At 34.2% G+C, this 24,134-nt stretch overlaps 3 protein-coding genes across 6 annotated transcripts in view; 2 read left to right on the top strand and 1 right to left on the bottom strand.

The window, feature by feature from the left end:
• The first annotated feature begins 1,033 nt into the window (after positions 1–1,033).
• LOC110384372 (multidrug resistance-associated protein 1) overlaps positions 1,034–24,134 on the top strand; it is a 35,905-nt gene continuing 12,804 nt past the window's right edge. For 2 of the 4 annotated variants that reach the window (XM_021345637.3, XM_021345639.3), the window contains exons 1-12: positions 1,035–1,352; positions 12,106–12,411; positions 15,261–15,527; positions 15,866–16,059; positions 16,384–16,569; positions 16,898–17,152; positions 18,022–18,262; positions 20,424–20,561; positions 22,472–22,618; positions 23,051–23,135; positions 23,284–23,481; positions 23,712–23,888. In XM_021345637.3, coding sequence (XP_021201312.1) covers positions 1,305–1,352; positions 12,106–12,411; positions 15,261–15,527; positions 15,866–16,059; positions 16,384–16,569; positions 16,898–17,152; positions 18,022–18,262; positions 20,424–20,561; positions 22,472–22,618; positions 23,051–23,135; positions 23,284–23,481; positions 23,712–23,888 — 2,242 coding nt within the window. In that variant the 5' untranslated portion in view covers positions 1,035–1,304. Of the gene's footprint in view, positions 1,353–12,105; positions 12,412–15,260; positions 15,528–15,865; positions 16,060–16,383; positions 16,570–16,897; positions 17,153–18,021; positions 18,263–20,423; positions 20,562–22,015; positions 22,166–22,471; positions 22,619–23,050; positions 23,136–23,283; positions 23,482–23,711; positions 23,889–24,134 lie in introns of all 4 variants that reach the window. The other 2 variants (XM_021345638.3, XM_021345636.3) reach the window with 2 other exon arrangements.
• LOC126054123 (uncharacterized) lies at positions 5,685–8,129 on the top strand. Its single transcript, XM_049838315.2, has 8 exons — positions 5,685–6,257; positions 6,347–6,543; positions 6,795–6,980; positions 7,056–7,109; positions 7,183–7,260; positions 7,355–7,477; positions 7,550–7,616; positions 7,752–8,129. Coding segments are annotated over exons 1-8 (996 nt in total). The 5' UTR covers positions 5,685–6,256; the 3' UTR covers positions 8,042–8,129.
• LOC126053835 (putative nuclease HARBI1) lies at positions 8,073–10,764 on the bottom strand. Its single transcript, XM_049836991.2, has 6 exons — positions 10,470–10,764; positions 10,125–10,358; positions 9,832–10,028; positions 9,595–9,727; positions 9,368–9,509; positions 8,073–9,232 (listed from the first exon to the last, which is right to left on the bottom strand). The coding sequence occupies exons 2-6, from the start codon at positions 10,356–10,358 to the stop codon at positions 8,826–8,828; spliced, it is 1,113 nt and encodes a 370-aa protein (XP_049692948.2). The 5' UTR covers positions 10,470–10,764; the 3' UTR covers positions 8,073–8,825.

Here is a 24,134-nt window from a genome sequence, read left to right on the forward strand (position 1 = left end):
ACCAACTTTTGGGCGTTGTCTATCACTATCACGTATACGGTCAAAGCCGATATATAGATCTCTTTTATTACTCGAATTATTATAGACGTGTCGTAAGCAGGAAACGTACCTTGCACAGATGAGCGACGAAAGTTTTCCGGGAGTTAGCCAGTTGAGGCAGTTGATAACACGCGCCCTTTTTCAAACAACGTCAGTCAAAACTCTGACGTGACGCCATCTTACCTGTGTTGTTGCAAATAAAAATCCAAGTATCAAAATATTCATTCAACGACGACAAATAATTGTCTCTGCGCAACTCTATTTCTTTATGGCTCTGTGGACTCTGACCATTGATGTAGTATCCGAACAAGATTGATCATTGAGTCATCGTCCGAGCCTTTTTCCCAACTATGTTGGGGTCGGCTTCCAGTCTAACCGGATGCAGCTGAGTACCAGTGCTTTACAAGAAGCGACTGCCTATCTGACCTCCTCAACCCAGCTACCCGGGCAACCCGATACCCCTTGGTTAAACTGGCCTCAGACTTACTGGCTTCTGACGACCCATAACGACTGTGAATGGATGTTTAATGACAGCTGGGACCTACAGTTTAACGTGCCATCTAAAACACAGTCATTGGTGTCCAAGATTTACATAGAAAGTACATACAAACTTAGAAAAGTTGCATAGGTACTTGCCTGACCTGGAATCGAACCCACACCCTCATACTCGAGAGGTTGGCTCTTTACCCACTAGGCCACCACGACTCAACTTTTTTATACGTACATACATGTTTTTTAAAGGTAATAATTTTATTATTAGTATAGTCTACATTTACAATAATGAAATAAAGAAGATTTTTTATATAATCTTAGCGAATTCGAATTTGTCTCACATAACTAATCTTGTAGTCACCCTATTAGAAAGCGACAGACGGCCTCCTTACAACCTACTTCACTCCGCTCGTTTTTTGGCTGTAAGTTATCAGTCCTGTTTGTATATTACGTCCATGACACTGACTGAACCGAACGCAAACTAGCTTGCGACATATATTAATCTGTGACGCAAACCCAGAATAAACTATTCGTAAACTATCTGTGGTGCGCGGTGCGGTGCGGTGTGATGTGGTGTGTGATGTCGAAGATTTTATTCAATTTTTTATATCTCAGTAAAAAATCTCTCAGTGAATAAATAACATTTAATCGTATATATCTGTTTAACACCACTCTATTAATTCAGTTATTAAAAATATATGTATCGGGAGTGTCGTAAAACAACATAAAATTTATGGCAGTTAAAAGTAACTAATATTCACAAAATTGTGACAATGTCTTACAATTCTACGCTTGATAGCTTCTGCGGATCTCAATTTTGGGTAAGTAGGTCTGCTGCAATACTTTTATCAAAAATCATTTTGGTTAGTGAACACATTGGGTTATGCAAAACTACCTACCTGCTGAGGGCAACTTTATAATGTGAAATGTTGAATTTCTTCTACACATTAGATTAACCAGTTTCGCAGCATCTACGATTGTGTGGCACGCTAATGAAAGGTCAGTTTGCTACGAAAAAGTTGATGTAATTTTTTTTTTCATTTAGGTACTTATTGAAAAAAAAAAGTGAATGTCTAATTCTCGTTACCAATAAATTTGCCCAGGTAGTGTCTGATTCCCCTAAAAAAGTTTGTTGTATTAATACTTCTCACAAAAAAGGAAAAAACATATTTATTCATGTTGTGTATATTTTTTAAACTAGGTAGGTTTTTGAAGTTAGTATGTATAATCCTGAGGCTTTTTCTAATGATCTTTAATTTATATTAGGTAAACATGATTAAGTAATACAATTATTGTTGTCCGAGCTGAATCTCTTTTAAACACTTGACCCAAATTTAGTTCAGTGGTCCTTATGGTAGGCACCTACCTACTTATTTTATCTTTACATTAGGTATGTTCTTAGTATTGGATATCTGATTTTAAACACCCTAGCATTTTGTTTGAAGTAATTCCTATTAGAAATATTTAGTGGGATTTAAATGTGTTTTATTTTCCAACTGGATGCACATAGTATCTTATTAGAACATTTGCTATAACATCATTAGGTGCAATAACCTTACCTTTATTATTTTGTTAAATTAATATTGTATTTATGACTTTTTTATCTGTATTAACATGTATTTCAAATGTGAAATTATAAAATCGTTATAGATTTGGCCAGTATGAATAATTTACAATATTTAATAATAAGAAATAATCAAGAAAACTCATTAATAAAACATTCCCTGTATAACCACATGACCATGACCCAAGCCATTTTCTATAATAACATCATGTCTATGAATAAAACCTGTTTTGTGATACTTACTATAGCTGTTTCTATATTCTGCCTTATCATTTTGTTGGTTTCAAAATACTTCTCATGGTAAACTAACTTGTATTAGTTAGTGTGGCATATAAATCCTAACTAATATTGTAAATCATAAAGTTTCTTAATGTTTGCATGAAGAAATAAACATACAAAATTTAAATTTGAGAATCTCCTTGTTATGAAATCTATTGAAAAGTACCTAAAACAAATTTGATAAATCTACAGGAATAAAGTAGGTATATGAATTTTATCCGGTCTCACAGTTCAGGAATGCGAGTTAAACCACAGGAAACAGTTTTGTTTTTAAGTAATTAAAACATTGATATAAGTGGCAGAGTAGGTGTGATTAATTATTCAAATGAATGATCAAACATATTTGTGTAATATTTTAAGCTCTGTATATTCACCATGAACATGTAAAACTAAGGGACATGACTAAAGTATGCTCATAGGTACTTTAATAATCGTTATGTCCGTATGTCAGTAAAACAGCAAGTCATTCACATTGCACAAGACTTAAAAATTATTCTTCATATAACTGTCATTAATAAATAATTGTCTTCTAAAGGTAACATGATTTAGTACAAGCATGTAATAACTACGCTACTCATAGTCAATTAAATGCTTGTAACTTTATTTGATTAACACAAACTATTGTGTTGCCATAACAACTACATTAAAAAACAGGAAAAATAATCTATAGTTTAAATAGATATGTACATGCTTACTTTTGTTCAGTGGGTATTGGGATACTGGTCAGGTCCAATTTTAAAGGGGGAAAAGGCTTGTTATCCAGAGATTTTTTTATTGCTCACGTTATGGGTACTACAGATGGGTTACAGGTTAATAAAGAGATTTCTTATATTTGTATGTTCAGTACTAAAAAATAGTAATGCTATTGATTAAAATCTCCAGTATTTTCATACTAGATATAAAAAAAAAATGTATTTGACCCATTTCTATTTTTTTATGATGAATCATGGTAGGTATGTTAAATACACTATTAATGTTGATACTTCATCTCCATGACAAATAGCCAAAGTCCAAGCTACATGGTACATAATATAATAATATACTTATAATAGTATAGTATAAGACAACTATGTCTGCTTGGCAACAATACTATAGGTTTATAAGGACTGAATAGATTTTAATCCAGAATAGGCAATTTTATGAAACAGGATAGTAAAATCTAGTTAAAAAATAACAACATTAGTATTGTGAATTTTTTCTATAAGTGGGTTCAAAATGAGTGTAATTTTCAAGACTTGGTAAAAACGGTCAGGTTTTAAAAATTAAACTAAAAATATATGTGTCAATAGTGTATTGCTCAACATTATGAAAACTCATTCTAACTAAAAAAAATATCTTGTTGACTGTTCCTATCTATAATTGCATTGATATCTACTAATGTAGGTAGTTTTGGTCGCCATTTAAACAGTTATATCTAGACATTTGTGTTAAACAATGTAAATAATCTGACTTTCATTACAACAATAAACTTATTCTGTGTGCCCCTATCTCTCTGTCAATATATTTCCCAGAATTTAAAAGCCTTTAATGACTTAAAATTATACCTAAAAAATTTCTATTTGTTTACAATAACTAGTCTTTGATTCCAATATCAATACCCAAGCTTCTACTATTAAAATTTGATGTATGATTGATTGTTTGTTGCTAAGGAGATTCCCGGTAATTGCTAAATTCCTTACTTGGCGTAGTATACAGGGTAAATATGCCAAATGTCGGCCTCCCCCCAAACTTCGGCCGTCTGTACATTTTCAGCTTGCATTTATTCAAAAGGTAATTAAGTGTTAGTTTTGCTCCTCGAATTGCAACCTTGGTTTATACTCTATACGTACAAATCGTTACTATCCGATTCTGTCACTTACTCTTCTCATACTGAGCGTCAGTAGCGATTGCGCCGTTGAAACATCAAATTCACACGTAAAGTAGCTTACTCGAAGTGAATACTCACATTTTGGGGATTGATATTAGAACGATAAAACATTTATTTATTTTTCTTTTAAGCTTGATTATTACTAATGGGTTATTTTTACTATATTTTAAGATAGTTTTTTCAGCGTTTTGCGTATATTTTTCAAGGAAAAATGGAGGCCGCCATTAGGACAACAGTTTTGACTTAAAACCCGAGTCTCGGCCGTGGCCGACTTAAAGCAAATGCAGTCTATTTTATAAATTCCTATTGTACTAATTCTATTGGCTTAACAAGAGAATTTGCAAAGCTTATAGGAAAATAGATCTATTTTACGTTTAATAGCCAAATAACGGCAGGGGTGATATTAGTTTAATCTCGAGAAATAAGGTACAAGAAATAGGGGCCGACATTAGAATCGTAAATAATCGTAATGTCGACCAGCCTCTATATTCAAGCGCCACTATACAGGCTGATGAAAAAATACTTTTATATTTTTTCATTTTCTCAGAATGAAATAATTTATTTATTATAATTCATTATATCGTAAGAGTTAAGTTTAAATGTAGGAGTTGACAGTTTTGTAGGCATGTTTATGGTAGCTTTATAGTTTGGGACTTGCTATCTATTAAACCGTTCTTATTAGCTTAAAAAATATAAATGGTTGGTCGTGAAAACGACTTTTTTTGTTTAGGGGAAACAAAAAAATATTTTACTATAAATTAAACAAATACAATTACAAATGTATGCTTAGTATTATATTATAATTCTGCTAAAATAAATCATGTTAATAATATTTGTCACTGCCTTAATTTAAAACAGCCTATACCCGGCCGACATTTGGAAAAAACGCGACCGACCTTGGGCCGTGATTGGCCGACTTTAGGGTTTTTCTGTTCTCGACGCATCTAAGCCTTATTACTTTTTTCTTTTCGTAGAAATATCAATCTTATGCCTATAAACATTACATAGATTAATCAAACTATCCAAAACCGCATCAGAAACTATCTTTCGTTGGAAACTGACGGTGCTATAGCGAACCGCAATCAGAAAATCGCTAAGGGGGCCGACATTTGGCGTATTTACCCCATTTAATATAGTAAGGAACAGCAAAAAAAATTGGGTAATTACCCTATCATTCTTACTTGCCCCAGATATTTTAAGTAGGTATGAAGTACTTTATTGTGTACCTCTACAATGTATGTTAAGTTGTAATCATATATTAAAAGAGATATTGTTTTTATTACTGTTTATAACCCGGGATGTACGCATATGAAATATTAACTTAGTAAAAGTAGGTACTACATACCTACACAGTCCACATTCATGCCACAAGTTTTGTTCCCGGAATTATCGACGCAAATTGAAAACATCGGTAACTACGGCAACACTTTGATACAGCCATGCGATTCTGTAACAAACACATCATCGATGCTAACAACGACGAGTTCACAGATGTCGCATCGTAGACATCGCTTTTAAAAACAACGTTGATAAAAACCGTATTCGCTTAGCAAAAAATCTCGTCGACGATCCGACGAACAACGATGAAGGCTAGGATGTTTACAGTGTTGCCAAAATTCCATTTAAAGTATAATCGAGAAAATCTCGACTAACGTATTTTGAAGTGATTTCGACTTCTTAAAACAATATTAATGCACAAGACGTATGTACGTAATATTTTACATCAATTATGCATCAAATTATTAATTAATTAAGTCATTTTCGATTTGGAAAATAATGATTCTGATTTTGACATTTGTAATTGTAGGTTATATAGTCTGTGCTGTGCTCAGTGTTATTTCAAATATGCAAAACAAACGACTTGGTCTCAGCTTGATAAGAGTTTTGTTATCAAAACATGAAATTTCAAAGCTCCAAGTGGTTTTAAGTGTCTAAGTGTACTTTAGAAAAGCTCCACCCTAGCAGAATGGCGTTCTACTTGTTCTTTGTTTTAGTTTGGTGTCCAATCTATCGAAAGTAAGTACACAGTAACATTTCTATTTCAATATACAACATAGTTTTTGGAATTACTGTCTATGTAACCAACAAATGTATTTATCTTTTAGTGTCTCGCAATGCAATGCCTTCACTGAATCAGCTAGAAAAGCTAGTAAGCTTTTTAGAAGAAAAACCGTGGTTGGCTATGGGTCATGCCCGAACTGCGAATGCTCGCATTCGCAGTCGTCAGGCATGGTCCGAAATAACGACAGCCCTGAACAGTGATGGTAGTGGGTGTACTAAGACATCGGAACAATGGTGTAAGGTTGGTCATTATAATTATGTACTTATTGTGTATATATGTTGTAAAAGAAGGCTACCTAATCAATGCAAATTAAGTAGCCTTCCACTGTACCTATACTTTTACATGGACTGCTCCATTACCAAATTAGTATTAACTACAGGCATGTATATATAAAAACTTTGTCAATTGCAACGGATATTTAAAAAATAAGGCAAGTAGTTCTATCTAGATAAGTAAAAATTATATAATGTGATGTATTAATTATGTTGCAGTACTGGAAGGACAAAAAAGGAGCGGTCAAAAGAAAGTCCAGCATAATTGCAGCAGCGAGGCGGCGCACTGGTGGTGGCATAGAGGATTTGCCAGAACTTAATGAATTAGAGTTGAAAATCCAATCCATTATGGGAGGGGAAAGTTTTGGCAGTGGAGATCAGATTTTGGAAATAAATCCTTTTCAGGTTTACAATTTTCAAAACTATTTTTCTTTTTTTCTATTTAATTTAATAAGTAATACAATACTTTGAAATTTTTAGGAAGAGCCAATTAATAGGGCAGTGGACAGTGAAGAGTCTCCCAGCATTTTATGTGTAAGTTTGTTTTATCAGTTTAATGAGTGCACCTATTTTAACTACAAATTATATATAAACATTCTATTTTCAGAATATTGCCCCTCCAAATGAGCAGCCGGCTGATCTAAGTGAGGTTCTTGTTAGTGAGTCAGGCCATGAAATGCAATGGGTAATATTTGTTTATTCTTTTATTGATAGAATTTATAAATACTTGTTATCTCGAATATTGAAAAAGAACCTAACAAAATATTGCATTTGTCCAGTCTAATTTTGTTGCTGTTGATGGTGATAGTGTGCGAGACAATCTGGCACAGGTACCTAGTTGCAGTAGAGATGCAATTGAACCAGCACCGGATGCTCAAAGTCCAGAAGCTGTACAAAATAGGGTATGGTATTGGAAAATTATTATTGAAACTATTTTAAAGAAACAAACAGCAACTTATATGCTATGTTTTCAGGTTTTGTTTACTGAGCCAATAAGACCTGCATCACAACAAACTGATGTTTTGGAGACAGGCAATGAAAGTAAGTTGCATTCTCTAAACATAACAGTTGCATTGCATTTTAACTGTGTAATAGGATACCATAGTTCTTGATGGGCTACAAATATGTAGCCCAATAAGATATGAATAACTATAATAAATACATTGTTAATTGCAGCTCCTACTCAGCGTGTACATAGAGAGACGTTACGCAGTCGCCGACGCACTGTTCAGTTTTCTCCGCGTCAATCTGCAGCGCGCCGGCGACTGCTGAGAAGGTCGCCTCCGTCACAACGCCGCTCTGAAATGGTTAGCCTCACAGAGCGATTCCTAGCCATCGAAGAACGTAGAGCAAATGCAGAGCTCCTGATTGCACAAGCAATAAGCCGGCAAGTAGACGGCCAACAGGCTATGGCTCAGGCTCTAGATAGAGTTGGTAGTGCCATAATAGATTTTATAAATAAATAAAATACCTATTATGTTTAATTGAAAAACACAATTTTGAAAATTCTAATTTTAATATATTTTAATAATCTTAATAAATGTTTAGCTAAAATATTGTTTTATTTATTAATTACATAATGATTATAATACAATGACTTTTCCTAGGTGTATACTATTTTGTTTAGGTACATCAAGATTAATGGCCTTACTACAAAAACTGAAACGTCTGTTTTACACTTGTCTAAAAAAATTGTGGCTGCAAAATGAACCATATGTCAACAACATAATCTGATTTTTTTTAAACAAGTCTTAAACTAACGTTTAAAAGTTTTTGTGGTAAGACCGTAGAAGTTTAATACAGATCAAATCATTTATTTAATTTAGGCCTTTACAAGCACTGTCAAAAATTATAAATAAGGTTGATTCTAGTTGCCCATTCCAAAAGTAGCTTCCTATAGAGAAGAACGGGCAAGAAACTCCATGGTTACTCTTTTTAAAACATAATTGATAGGTATTACCTTTGGTATGTATTGATACATAAGAAAAAGAAGTGCTTACAACATTTTAAGGGTTGACTCTGGGAAAGGTATACAATGCAAGTTGGACTAGGAATTCTATGAGAAAATTATTATACAAACTAATTTTACGAAGTTAATAAATTTAACAAACCAAGTTATATAAAGCAAAAAAAAAACAATAATAATAATGACATGAAGTATATTTTTAACACTGGCTTACAGCTTAAATCGAATTAAAGTATGTTATACACAAATTAGTAATGTTTTAAATCTATTGTTAGTATCACTTATTAATTATTTTGTCCCCGCCACAGTCTATTAATTAAACTACCTCTAGCCACACGTCCACTATCTAAATCACTGAGAGAGTTCTGGTTTCCTCGTTGTATTGTCCGTGTCAATGTCACTTCTTGTCTATGTAAATGAGCTGGTAATTCTACTGGAGGAACACCAGCTCGATTACATATGTTATGTAATACACAACAGGCTTTAATAATTTTTCCCACCATCTCTGGATCATAGTGAAGAACACGATGAACCAATAAGCACCTAAAACGGCCTTTAAGTATGCCTATGGTTCGTTCTGCTGTATTTCTCGCAGTGGCATGCAGGTTGTTGTAAAGTTCTTCCCTTGATCCAGGCTCAGGGTTGCTACAGGGAACCATCATGTATGGCCTTAGAGCGAACCCAGAGTCCCCTGAAATAAATAGGAACTTAATGTGATTTGACAATAACAAGAATAACTGACTTTATTATTAATATTTCAATACACTTGGAAATAGGTATAATTATAATGGTTGAAGTAAAGAAAAATTATTAAATGCATAGGTACCAAGCAAATACACTGTCTCTCCTGCACTATTGAGCTGCTCCAAATGCGTTTTTATGACAGAGTTGTTAAACACAAAGCTGTCATGTGTTGCACCTCCAAATGTTACATCCACATGCATTATATTTAAATCTGGATCATTTATCTGAAAAAGCGAAATGAAACATTAAAATATGCTTAAAATGGATATGTTCCTACAATAATTTTAATTAAAAGAAAAATACACTTACAATAACAGCATTTCGAGCATGATATCCCTTTCTACAATAATACCTTTCCTCATGTTCTTTGGGCCGAACCATTGATACCAAGGTTCCATCAATACAACCAATGGTTCCAGGCATTTTGAACTTTTCGTAAAATCTGATTAAAAGACAATTTCAAAATGTAATTGAAGCACTTATGCAACATAAAATAAATAAAAGTTAGTAAAAAAATAAAAATAAACTAGGTAACTAAACACATACTTCTCTTTGAGAGCTTGCCTTTCATTTGTATTTTGAGGGAATCTTATGTATTTGTTAACCATATCTGGATGGTTGATGGCATCTATAACGTGTCTTATAGCCCTCGAGGCAGATGCTTGCGAGATGTATGTCTTGGTATTCTCGCATATCACTTTTTGGTAACTCCCACTAGCAAGAAATTCAAGCGTGTATAAAATCTGAAAAAATAGCAAGTTTTAGATATTTGTAAATTAGGTATGTGGTGATTTAAATTACCATTGCTGCAATACTTATTAATTCAGTGTAATAGGTACCTTAGTTCGGTTGCTAATTCCTCCTCGACGTTTTGCCTTTGTTAAAAATGGGGAAATTTCTTGTTCTAATTGTGCAATGAGTTCTTCAGTCAACCTGTATACCTTAATATAGTTTCTATCAGTTGTTAACAAATCCATATTGCGTATTGCAGAGGCTTGGCGTCTTTTTTTTAAATCGTCTCGATGCTTGGCTTCTTCCAACAAAAACATCATACAAGAAACACGAACTGCCATCTAAAACATGAAAAAATAGTCATAAACGCTACATTAACCATTTCGGGAATTAAAGTACATTCTAAAACAATTTTAGGCGTTCCAATTTAATAAATAACTTATTTTACTTACATTTTTATCGCCTACAACCAAGAGAACATCCACAATTTACAAGCTTTTAGGTTTGACAGATAAAATCGAAGGCGAAGGCGAGGTTGTCGTTGCAGGCGAGGATGTTTCGTGTTGCTGAATACCGTATTCCATACATTTGGCACCAAATGTTAGTTCTATGACGCGCCGTCAACATCGTTGAAGCGCTGCGATCGCGCAATTTTAACTAATGAATACCGCCGAGCTTTCATCTGATGTTTCAACGATGATTTCTTGGTTGTAAAGATGTTTTGCCTTAGTGAATCACCCCCCAGTACCGGATGATGCTACTAACAATATCGCCACAACCATAAGATTATATTGACATACACATAATCATGGAATAGGTACATGGATAAGAAAGAATTAGGTTCTGTACAGAGTAATCAAGAAACTCAACACGAAGCCACATGAAATTACGATAGCTAAAGTTACACCCCAAAATATAAAGCATTACCTTGAAAGGGTTCCGTGAAAAACTAAACAATGAGCTTAGGACACTATCACATTGTCATGCAGTCATAATTCATGTAAGGCGTCAGTATAAAATAACACAGATGTGCGTCATGTTCAACGGGAGTAGTATAGGAAGACTCGTCGTATAACACATCAATTTGTTGCCACACGAATCACGATGACTCGGCATTTTGTTTGGCGCCTTATCTACCCACAAGCAGATCACTGTGTAACATAGTAAAACTCTTAAAATAATCCGACATTCCTATCCCATTATTATAAAATGCGAAGTTAGGTTTGTTGGTTACGCTTTCACTGTAAAATGGCTGAACCTATTTGCGTGAGATATGAAGATACATAGGTAATATGAAGTAGTTCTCTCAGAGAAAAGCAATGTAACAAGGAACCAGATCTATCGTTTATCTGTGTATGTATGTAGATGTAGCTATGTAGGTACATGAATGTTTTTAGAGCTATACCGTTGCAATCTCAATTTTATAAACACAAAATTTACTCAGCTCATGCGGGTGGTATGTTTCGTTACGTAATAGACACGTGTATGCCAATGGATATAATCTAGATTGAGAAACTCGCATCCCATCCCGCTGAGTACCTATCGGTTTGGAGTCTAATACTATCGCAGGATACGAACGTAGAAAATAATTAAAATAGCTCCAACAGCTACAAATCTGCTCAGCAACACTATATTTTACATGAACTAAAAGATACCGTATCGTTTATAGGCACCCGCGCTGATATTGTCAAATCTAACGATATGATTTTACTATCAGAGACTGATGGCATCACGGCCCCGGCCCGTCTAACGGGATCAAAGCTTGAACGAAGTAACGGAATATTATACCAATTCTAATGACCTTGGTCTCGCGATATCATGTCATTTGATTACAATGCTATGCAGTGACAATTTCTGACGTTGCTCATAATATTATAGGGTTCCGAATGACTGCGAGCGCTGGTATGCTTCTGTTCTAATTTAGTCAATTCTCTTATCGTTGCCCTCAACATACCCACACATCATGGATTTTCTCAAAACAAATTCTTGTTACACATAGAGATGTCATAATAAATTGTTAATCGTATTCAAATCTCATAGTTTCCTACTGTACTTTGGCTAATCACATGTTTTTCTTCTTTCTTCTAGAATAGCAGTCTCACGTGGTACACCGACAGCCCAGAGCTAACGCCATGCTTTCAGAAAACAGTCCTCGTGTGGACACCATGTTTGTACTTATGGGCCGCGGCGTTCCTTGACACCTACTATATATTAAACAGTAAAGAAAGGAACATACCATGGAACATATTAAACATCAGCAAACTGCTCATAACTTGCCTTCTGATAGTGTTAAAGTTTGTGGATCTGGGCGTCACTGTGCACACCTCATCTCAAGGAGAGAAGGAAGTGTTTAATGCCGATTATTATAGTCCCATTATCAAGATTTTAACATTTGTAAGTATGACATCATTTTACTATTCTAATAATAAATTAGTTGAACTGGAAAAAAGTTTGTATTCCATGAACATAATCATGAATCACGAAGATGTCATGAGCTGGCTAAAATAATAATTTTCAATAATGATTCTGCTTTGTTACAACATACTTATTAATTTTGCTTAGGCATGAAGTCTGAGAACTGCGTCCTTTAAATTTTTTCTTCTAACTAAAACAACGACCATTCGTTCAGCCATTTGTCCGAGTTTCCATTTGAGAAGGGTCACCTATTAATAAAACAAATGAGTTAAGCTACATCAAGACTGCTTTAACCATACTTATTCCGACGACACTCGAGGAGTTTTATTGATTGGTTACTTAACGATACCATTTATAAATTGGTTAACACGATTATCCTGTCGATGTGTTTTTACTGTTTACCACTACAGTAATATTATTCTATGTATAATTCGTATGAAAATAACTATGATGTTATATAGTAAAAACTGCAAATCATTGCCTAACCTTACTACAAAAATCGATTCGGTTCGTTATCATGGAATCGGATTAATTGGGAGAGGTTTAGTGGACTGATAACTATCTATTGAGTGAGTCATCAGCAAAGCTCATGGTAATAGTAATACATATGTACATATTCTGAATAAAAATCAGCTATTTGCTATTTAAAAATATGTCCTGACAGTTTTAGTAAACGCAAAAGAAAGACATGCTTCAGTGCTTCGGCAATCTGATTAAAAACACTTTGCTAGCTATTCATTCATATCCTTCGTTGATAATAATATAATCTTCCGTAAACATAAAAAATTAAACATTGTTATCTTTGGTAGGGCATTCGCAGAAACAATCGAGTTTTTAATACATATATCGTTTTATTTCGAAAAGTAGGTCACACAAGTATCTGTTTGTTTTTATATTAAACTAATAAGTAGGCAAGCATAGTGATTGAGGTTTGCATTTGATTGCCAATAATTGGCCTTATTCTTAAATCGAACGACATATCCATGAAGGCAAGCCATGGCTAATTAATGTCTTTTAATTTACAGATCCATTTTATTCAGTTATGATGGTCATATGATAATTACTTTTGAAATTAGTCTTGTACATGCATTATTATTGTAATCTATGATATCATACTTAAAGCTTTAAACACGGTTGTCAGAAAATTATTTTTACCTTCATATAATTTACCAACTTACAATTAAATTCCTTCTACTACTTATGTATTTCAAATACCAAGGTCTCCAAATTGCAGCACCGCGCCGTCATCATTAAGCCCTTTGGCTGGGTACTGCGTTCGTTAACCTTGGACAATTAGTTAACTACACAAAATGTCGACAAAAAAAATATTACATCACCCGTAACCTATTACACTATTATATTGTGCCGGCACAAATGCCGAGTGTCGACTAGCGGACGGACGACGGCCGCACTCATCGTACCGCGGAACTCTGTAGTTACTACGAAACGGATCTTCAAACTATTGACCTTCGCTGTGATATAATCACAGTCACTGGTAGATCTTCATAAAAACTTGAATATGACATAAAATGGACTTCGACCAACTTAATGCGACAGCGGTTTAAATGTATGGTACCATTGTGCAATATAACGCCGTAGAGTAGAATCATTCAATAACCGATCCCATGACCGTGACCACTTTGAATTAAGACAATTTTGATTATTGAATATGCAATAAGAATTTTTTTTATAGTTCTCGTATTAATGACAAGTAAGTTGTATGGTTCTTAAAATAGTAGTTTCTAGCTGACTATAAAAATAGAAATGTAAAATTTTTTAATGCTTTGGCAATCGTAATTCACTATAATATGTTTTTCCCACCTATGTTAGTTTGTTAAAACCACAATCTATATTCGCTGTCCGCCCACATTTCATTACCAAACCTTGCCTTGAAAATAAAAGTAAGTATACATAGTGACGAAATAATATCTTAACTTTATTATCGATATTTTAAAATTGTAAAACAGATAATTTATTTAACAAATTCTAAACGGAATTCCAGCAAAATATTTGAAATAATAAAACGACACCATTATCATATTGATTTATCGTGTTTGCGGAAGATAAACGATAATTATTATTAATCTAGCTAAGTATAAAACGATGATGATGTTATCTTTTAGGAAAACTTTCCAAATCATTCTTTTTATGAAACAGCTGTTTTTGCTGGCTACTCGATAATAATTTTACTCATTGCCTCTTATCAATCTTGTAATTCTTGTCCAAAGATTCAGAGATGACAAACAGCATCGATTTATTTAGTCATGTGATCAATGATTTGCAGTTTTTACTGTACCTACATACCTAGTTATTTTTTATGTGTAAGTAAAAATGTTATACGTGAAGCAATGTATAATATAAATAAATGGTGTAACGATACCATTTATTTACTACTAATCAATAAAACACCTTGAGTGTCCTCGATTAAAAGTATGGGTTAGCTACCCTTATTTCTTTCAGCGTAGCGCGGCTGTGTTTTATTAATAAGTGACCCTCCTCTCATGAAAACTAGGACAAATGACTGAACTTGATGTAAGTTTTACAAAGTAGAAGAAAGACCTGGTAAAATGGGATTCTGGGTTCATTGGTGGTTTGTTATTAAACCACAAGAATCGATTCAATTTCGGTTTCGTTTTTATTATTCCGTTTCAAATATTTCTAATGAGTTGGAGTATTTCTTTTTAATAATTTAAAATTAGTATTCTTTAATGTTAAAGACTGTATCTGTATTCGTGTAAACAGTAGTTTACTTAAAACCGTATGAAAATGTTATAAAATAGTAACAGTTTTAATGCTACGAGCTTAACAAGTGCATATTTCTTCCGCAGTGTTTATCAGCAACATTATTATACTACAATCGAAAGTATGGTATGAGAGCATCAGGAGTTCTGTTCTTCTTTTGGTTATTGTTGATACTGGCGGGCTTGCCGCAGCTACAGTCTGAGGTCAAAGCGCATTACAACCTCAGCGACGATGAAAATGTTCAATATAACTTCGTTAGTTACATGGTCTATTATCCCCTGATAATCCTCATGTTTTTATTGAACTGTTTTGCCGATTTGCCTCCGAAAGATACGCCTTATAAATATGAAAAGGTAAGCTCTCTTTAATTAATATTTTATTCTTAATGAAATTAGCTATAAGTATCTACTAAAATAAAACGGACCATATTAAATGCCAATACCGCTTTGGTAAAACTGGTTTTCATCTTCTTTATTATTTGGAATCAAGAATCATATAGTATTATTATTTAATCGACTTTTTGTTACCTTATGTGCTATAGAAAAAACACATTTTGACCACAAGAATGTTGAATTACGTAAGCGTAAATACTTAGTCTTATAGTACGTAGTTTTTAGTATGTTTTTATTTAAAAATTTTGGCCTTGTCGTTTTTATAAATTATATTATATTGTAATCATTTTATATTTTAGAACCAGTGCCCAGAAAACGCGTCGGGATTCCCCAGTCGACTCACATACAGCTGGTTCGATCCCCTTGCTTTAACAGGGTTCCGTAGAAGTTTAACTGAAGAAGACTTGTGGGCATTAAACCCTCAGGACTCGTCCACAGAAGTTGTGCCAAAGTTCGATAAATTTTGGGAAAAGTCTTTGAGAAAACGAGAAATGTAAGCATGACGCCACAATTACAATTATTAAACATAACACTTTATTTAGAAAAAAACCTATATTTTATCTCAAAATCTACCTCTTTAATCAATTTTGACGTTTCAAGGTAAAAATATTCTGATGTTGTTCCTTTAAGGTTTTCGTTATGCGACTATCTAAAATTCTAAATGTTTTATTTATCTACATGCTACCTCTCATATATTTTGCCGAACAATTGAATAACTCTTTTCCCACGACTTGCAGTTCATCTTTAGCAATACAATTTTATAAACTTCCAGTCCAAACAATTCATTTAACCATTTTATACCTTTAAAATTGTCCAGCTCCAACGCCACAAAAGCGACATATCGTAAGACATCGGCCAGCGTGAACTTCAAGCCTGAATCTGAGAAGAAGCCTGCCTCCATACTACCAGCACTATGCCTCGCGTTCGGCGGTCAGTTCCTGTTCGGATCTATGCTCAAACTCTTCAACGACGTACTGATGTTCTTGTCGCCACAGCTACTCAAGTAAGTACACAAAGATTTGACACTTATCAATTCACGATAATATTCCCTTTTTAATTCTTAAGCCAAATCACGTGAGGAACAACAGTCATAACATATTTACATAATATCTCAGCGATTAAAGTATCTCTATATTTTGCTGATTCACGCATTCGAACAGTCGATAGCAACGCTCGGTGACATCACACCAAATCTATTAATAAAGAATAAATTGTCCATTCATAGAGCGATTGATACAATAGTACCTACTAAAGATACCAATTTTGACCCCTGTATATTCAAAATAAAAACGACTTCCTCCAATATGACAACTCATAAACACAATTTTTAGACTCCTAATAGGTTTCGTGCAAGGTAAAGAGCCGATATGGAAAGGTTACGTTTATGCAGTTGCGCTTCTTGCCTGCGCCACGGTGCAAACCATGCTGCTGGCGCACTACTTCACCAGGATGTACCTGGTGGGCATGCGCATTCGCACCGCCCTCACCAGCGCCATCTACAGGAAGTCACTGCGCATGTCCAACTCCGCCAGGAAGGAGTCCACCGTAGGAGAAATCGTTAACCTCATGTCCGTTGATGCTCAAAGGTAATGTCAACTGATTTTTTTTCCTCATTTTCCTTATCCCTTTATCGTTATGATACATGCTTTTAGAAACTGCAAATAATCATTACCTACGGTAACAGAAGGAAGTTACAGTCTGAAAATTGCACACAGTTTTTTTGCAAATTCATTCTGTTATTCAGTCAAGAATAGCAACAGCGTCAAAGTGAACTGATATAAAGACCTGACATTCAGATAAACAAGTTGTGTGTGTAAATACTAGATGTAACAGAAATGATATCGTTTTATCACTCACCTACTAATCAAAATAACAGGAAGGCTCTGAATTCTGATAAAAAAATACCGAACAAACTTCTTCAAATTATTTTTAAATACATAATGTAATCTTATCATGAGACAATTTTGTTGAATTCACGGTTATAACCTACTTTTTTTACAATTCATTTTCTTTTTACCTATATGTATCAGACCAATTAATCAAATTGATGATACAACAAAGTTATTAATATAAATATTATGAAGGATCAAATTATTGAATACTAGCTATTCCCCGCGGTTTCACCCGCGTCCAGGGCGGTAATTCTTCGTGTACTCAGATAAAATATAGCCTATGTCAAATATGCCACTCATAGCCTTAGTTTAGCTTCCCAAAAATGAAAAAAAAAATCTAATCGAATCAGTAGTTTTGGAACCTCTAGGCTTCTAACAAAAAAATCTTTATCACATTTTAATAAATTACGGGTCATATAAAAAGTGGCACTAACGATATCATTTGATTCATAAGGTTACATAAAGTAGGAGGTGCCGCAAATGCACGATAACTAGTTAAAATCTAATTACGCCTTTAAAAACTACTGAAAAATTCATTACCATTAGTAATTTTACTTTTGCAGATTCGTGGAATTAACAGCGTATTTGAATATGATATGGTCTGCGCCGCTACAAATAGCTCTTGCCCTATACTTCTTGTGGGGAATTCTTGGTCCCTCCGTGCTTGCCGGATTGGCAGTCATGATCATACTCATCCCCGTGAACGGCCTCATCGCCAACAGAGTGAAAACCCTCCAAATAAGGCTTATGAAGTACAAGGACGAGAGGGTCAAACTTATGAATGAAGTACTTAATGGAATAAAGGTAAAAAAATATGATTATATTACGTATCGCATTATTAATTAAGAAAAGGCTGGGTCGATAATGATGATGAAAAATCAAAGATCCTCGGATGCATTTTAGACGTATCCTAATATCAAATTGATTGGCACTTAGCTTTTCATAATATGGTGCAACTTTTGATGGAAGCTTATACAAATATTCTTGCGATTTCTTCACATTTTACAACGATTTGCGAGATAAGTATTCGCGGCCGCTGCGATATCATTGCATACCACATGACATATCTTTTTGATTCTCCCGATAACATTAGGTTCGCAAATCCACAATAAATCATTATTATTACATCAGTATCTAGCTCCGGTATCTGCTTATCGGTATCTTTTTCCCCACATGTAAAAATATATGATATGAAATAATGACTTTCAATTTTAACGAACAGGAAGTCTTGTAACAACCTGTCGGATTTTCCTCGTGATGTAACTTTTCGTGAAAATTCATTTTTTTTTTTACATCAGCAAGTTTAAGTTTCATAGTTAATAGGTCTTTCCCTTAGGATACCAAATTATACAGGATAGTCTAAAAGGTGACGGCTTGCCACTAAATCTATTATCATGTGTACGGTCCGCAATTTTATCATGGTCAGTCGTTTTCGAGATATTGACTTCACTAAGCTATTGATTTTATTTAAAAATTTATTCATCCTGAAAAGATTTTATTCTCCTGACATTTTCCAAAATGAATGCTTTAGAACATTTAAGTCCTAAGAAAAGTTATCTAAGGCATTCCCAACTAACTTTGAAAGCTTTTGAATGAGATAATTTTACTGGCTGGTTGACCTCGCAGAAGACATTTTTTTTTACTGCAGAATATTGAGAAATGTTCAGGTACTTATCATTTATCAACGTGCGAAGCTGGGGCGACTCGCTACTGACATATATTCCTACTTTGATAAGCATATCACGAACCTTAGAACTAGAAAGATAAAATTTAATTCAATGTACTGATATACATCTGCACTTGTAGGTACAGATAGATATCGGTACATTACAGAGGAATATTTTGAAGATATATTGTGAAAGCGGGACATTCCAATCAGATATTTTGTCTGCTATCAAAGCGGCTGAAAATGCTTATCTCGCACAAATGTTGTGAAAAATGACGAAATCGTATTATGAATTGAATTATGTAAAAATTGCGTAATATTACGAAAAACTCTTTTTTACCATTGAGAGACTTCAGAGTCTAGAGACATTAAAACATAGATCTTAGTTTAAAAATAAAAATAATTGATTTTCTTTAAAATGTTGAGTTTTGACTATTGTGGTCAATTTTGAGTTCAGTAATGTCCCAGTTATAATACTGGTCTTCGGGATGTTGAAATGTATTAAGCATACGATTAACTGTGATATCCAAAAACAAAATAACATAACACCTGTATTTTTTCCTGTTAAATGTATGTCATGTGCATAATTATTACAAGTAAACTCTATATTCCACCAAATGTTGATCAAAATCATGGCAAAATGTATAGGAACACATAAAAAATATACCCGTTATAGTGTACTTTTTGCCAATTTTTTTTGTCATGACGGAAGATTGTAATAATCGCAGAAATCAATCTTTGGTATCAGCTGGGAAGGGTTATGGCGATATACGTGTACCTACTTATTTTCGGAATTTATCATCTATCGAGTTTTACAAGAACTGAACATAAATAGTTAAAAAAAATAAAAAAATCCTTATTAAATATATAATAGGACCTTTTACACAAATACATAGGTATTTACATATTAAACAATAAAACTACTACTAATAATAGTTTAATAGATTAAGAATTTATTATTATTCTATTGACATTGATTTTTAGCAGCATTTTACTGTTAAACTACTTTTTAAATAAAATCATATCAAGGTTTATCATTAGTTAAATACTTAACCAAATGAAATATAGAAAGTAAATCAACTGATAGGTTGACAATCAGAATATCATTACTTATAACTGTAATCGTACGTAACGTTATTTATGTAATGTCGTATGTTAGCGTAAGTGCACAATTTATCTTAGTTGCACAAGTATCTTCTTATGCAGGTCCACAGAACTTTCGAATATGTGGGTATCAGAAATCTGGTACTCTACAGTTCTACTTCTGGTACTTTTTAAAATAGTATGATATTTTTTCAGGTCCTAAAAATGTACGCCTGGGAGCCGAGTTTCGAAGATCAAATTCTTAAAATAAGAAACAAAGAAATGAATGTGTTAAAACAAACAGCTTATCTCAACTCTGCTACCTCATTTATATGGTCTTGCGCACCTTTCCTGGTAAGCTACTCTTTCTTATCTAGCCAACACCCTGATTTGCAGGGTAAACAAATGAATAAATAAAACATTAAAGTCAAATAACATTAGTAATTACAAAATGTTCAAGTCATGCTGATTTTGATTGCACCATAAAGAAAATACAGAAGTTAATTTAACTGTAACAGAGCATATTTACAGATGGTACTCTTATCTTCAATGATAAGAACACCGTACAAGTTTTTATACCCCTTTGTAAGCACGGGTAATTTGCTATGTGTTATCTGTACTGTTTAGAAAATATCAAGGAGACTAGACTCATACTTTGTTATGGCTATCACAAACTATTCTGTATGAATTGGTTTAGTGGTTGCCGAGAGTACGGTGCACGAGATTTCGGGTTCGATTCCCGGGTCGTCCCATCACCCATCGGACTACGACGTTGAGGGAATAGAGATTACACCTGTATCCACGCAAATGCTTGTGAACTGTAAACATATTATAGTGGATTATAATAATAATATATAGACAAGCATTTGCGCAACTGACTGATCCATAGACACAATAGTCGCCGTGATCTGGCTGGACACTATAACGTATGAACACGGTAAAAGAAGTATATTGCGACCTTATTGTTTAGGAGAAATCAATATTTTCCATACGATGAGTATGGTCTTAGGTACTCGGCAGATAATAAAATATTAAAAAAACTGCAGCTGGCATGTCATGTAAGCCTATTAAATTTTTATTACCCTGATAAAACTAATTCTCAATCACGGATAATAATCAAACGATGTTATAAATGTCACAGATTTGTTGATTTACAATGATATAGGCCAGATTACACGCTTAAATACCAATGTTATCAATGTTTAATGCCGTTATATTGTTATTGATGAGCGTTAATGATCGCTTATCGTTCTACTAATATGAAATAACTACTGATAGTATGCACTGATTAAGCTTTTTTACTTAGGGCCGATTTTTCAATCGCCAGATAAGTTTTATCTGAAGAATATGGTTGACGTATTAGCGAAAATATGTCTAACGCTATATTTATTCCTCAGTGGAAGTTTACTGATGATGGGAAAAACAGCATTTGATAAACAGAAGTTATGCTAAACGTTCAATTAGGTCAATGACTTCCCAGAAAGTTGCAAACGAAAGTGAACCATTTCTTTGTATTTTTAAAAAGAAGTATTACTTGTACAGATAAAAGAACTTCCACGTGAAGTTTAAAAGTAATAATGTTAAACAATTCAGAAATACATAAACTAGAAACCAAAATAAAACAAATTAAAAGTAATAACAAATAGTACTTTCATAATCATCGTCATCAGCCTATCGCAGTCCACTGCTGGACATAGGCCTCTCCAAGACTTTCATAATACATTTTCCTAATAAAAAGTTTTACGTCTAGTGATACATTAAATATTATTAAGATCCAAAGGTATTAAATCATTTTGTTTGTTTTCAAGGTAACCTTCCTAACCTTCTTCACGTTTCTGATAAGCGACCCTGAGAAAAATATCCTGACAGCTGAAAATATATTCGTGTCGATGTCTCTGTTTTACACAATGCACTTGCCCCTAGGTTTACTGCCACTCATCGTGGTATCAGCGATCGAGGTAGTGCCACCACGCGTTCACACCTCTAGATATCTACGCATGAGGCTATGGTTCTTTCATACAGACACACTAACACGCATATATCTACTACTTAATATATTTTAACTGAAAAAGCGACAATGCACAAATCAGTTTACGTTGTGTTTTGCTACCTAGTACACAAGTTTTTGTACATTGACTCGCGGCCCAAGAACCCAAAGCAAGTGAACGTACAAAGGCTGGTAGCACAACACAACTTGAGCTGTGTAGGCTTCGGTCGTGCCGCTTGCATGGTCACCTCTTGTAACTCCTGGACTGGTGTCGTAGGTGTCGCTGATGTCGTTCGGGTGCTTTGTACTGGTAAACGATACTGAAGTACTGGACTCTAAGAGAGCTTTCGTAGCGTTGTCTCTATTCAACATTCTGCGTTTCCCACTGTCAATGCTGCCTAACGTTATATCGAATGTTGTACAAGTAAGTTTATCATATTAGATTATTTTGTCTGTGTGCCATGTCGAGCTTTACGGAGTCCCATAGAAATTGAATTACAAATATTTGGCCGCAATGTATAGTGATTGGCATCAGTGATTAATCAAAATATGTAATATGCTTCCTAAATCTTAATATCTAACAATCTGGGATAATTTGTCGTTATTGAGGTAGTGGTACTACACAATCCATGGATCGACTCATTTTGAATTTCCTTCAACATCTTTGATCAGGCAACTAATTATAATGATTTCACTGGCTTCTATAATACCTACTTATTGATTAAATTTATGATAAGGATTGGTTACTCTATTTAAAATAGCAAAGCTTAATGTGGTGGAGGTCATTGCTTGAGTTATTATTTTCTTCCTGATAACAACTTTTTTTATTACAACTAACTTGATTCTGCGTTTTTAGACCTCCGTCGGTATCAAGAGATTGAACAAATTCATGAATTGTGATGAACTCGATGTCACGTCAGTTGAACACGATCCTAAAGACCGTAAGTATATTTGTTCATATTATTCTTAAATAAAACAGTACGTCTATTCTCCAGTCAATCCTCCAAAACATAGTTATCATATATTTAAAACGATAAAAATTTTTTGCTTGTCTAAAAACCTGTTACAAATACATCTATTCTGTTTCAGCGAACCCAATTTCAATCGAAAACGGTCACTTTACATGGGGCGAACAGGATTCGGAGCCGTTCCTCAAGAACATAACATTACACGTTCCTCGTGGTTCCCTCATCGCCGTTGTAGGCGCCGTCGGCTCCGGCAAGAGTTCCTTGTTAGCTGCACTTCTTGGAGAGATGAACAAGCTGTCCGGACGAGTTAATACTACCGGTATGATACGAACTTACCGTTAAAAATAAGCATAAGCAAAATGCTGTGATGCCTTATTTAGACTGTCACACAGATTGTCATTTCAACCAAATAACATACTTTCTGGTTCGAAGGTTATTATAATTGAGCTACATTTATTTTTGTCAGGGTTTGGTTATTTCTTATATTATTCTATACATAAGCGACAAATTAATATCGAAGCATCAAAACAATTTTCATTTATACCACAGGTACTATCGCGTATGTACCTCAGCAAGCGTGGATCCAAAACGCAACACTTCAAGACAACATTCTGTTCGGCAAACCTCTCGACAAGCAAAAGTACAACAATGTCATCGATATGTGCGCTCTCAAACCTGACTTCGAAGTACTGCCTGGTGGAGACCAAACTGAAATCGGAGAAAAGGGTAATGTTTTATCTGTCATATTTCCCGACCATGGAGAACAAAATATCGGAGATGCCATAACGCAAAATCCCCTAGGAAAGTAGCGCTCGAAAATGCGGATGTGTGGGGGACGAGGAATGTTACTATCTTCGCCCTTATACGCCTTTTTTGGAACCCGACGATTTTTTGTAATACTGAAAATCATTGACAGATGTCTTAAAAGAACCGGAAAGTCTCGTTAGCTAATTTGTAACTGATCTTTTTGGC

The sequence above is a fragment of the Helicoverpa armigera genome, chromosome 13 (genome assembly GCF_030705265.1).
Source record: "Helicoverpa armigera isolate CAAS_96S chromosome 13, ASM3070526v1, whole genome shotgun sequence".
Lineage (NCBI taxonomy): Eukaryota > Metazoa > Arthropoda > Insecta > Lepidoptera > Noctuidae > Helicoverpa > Helicoverpa armigera.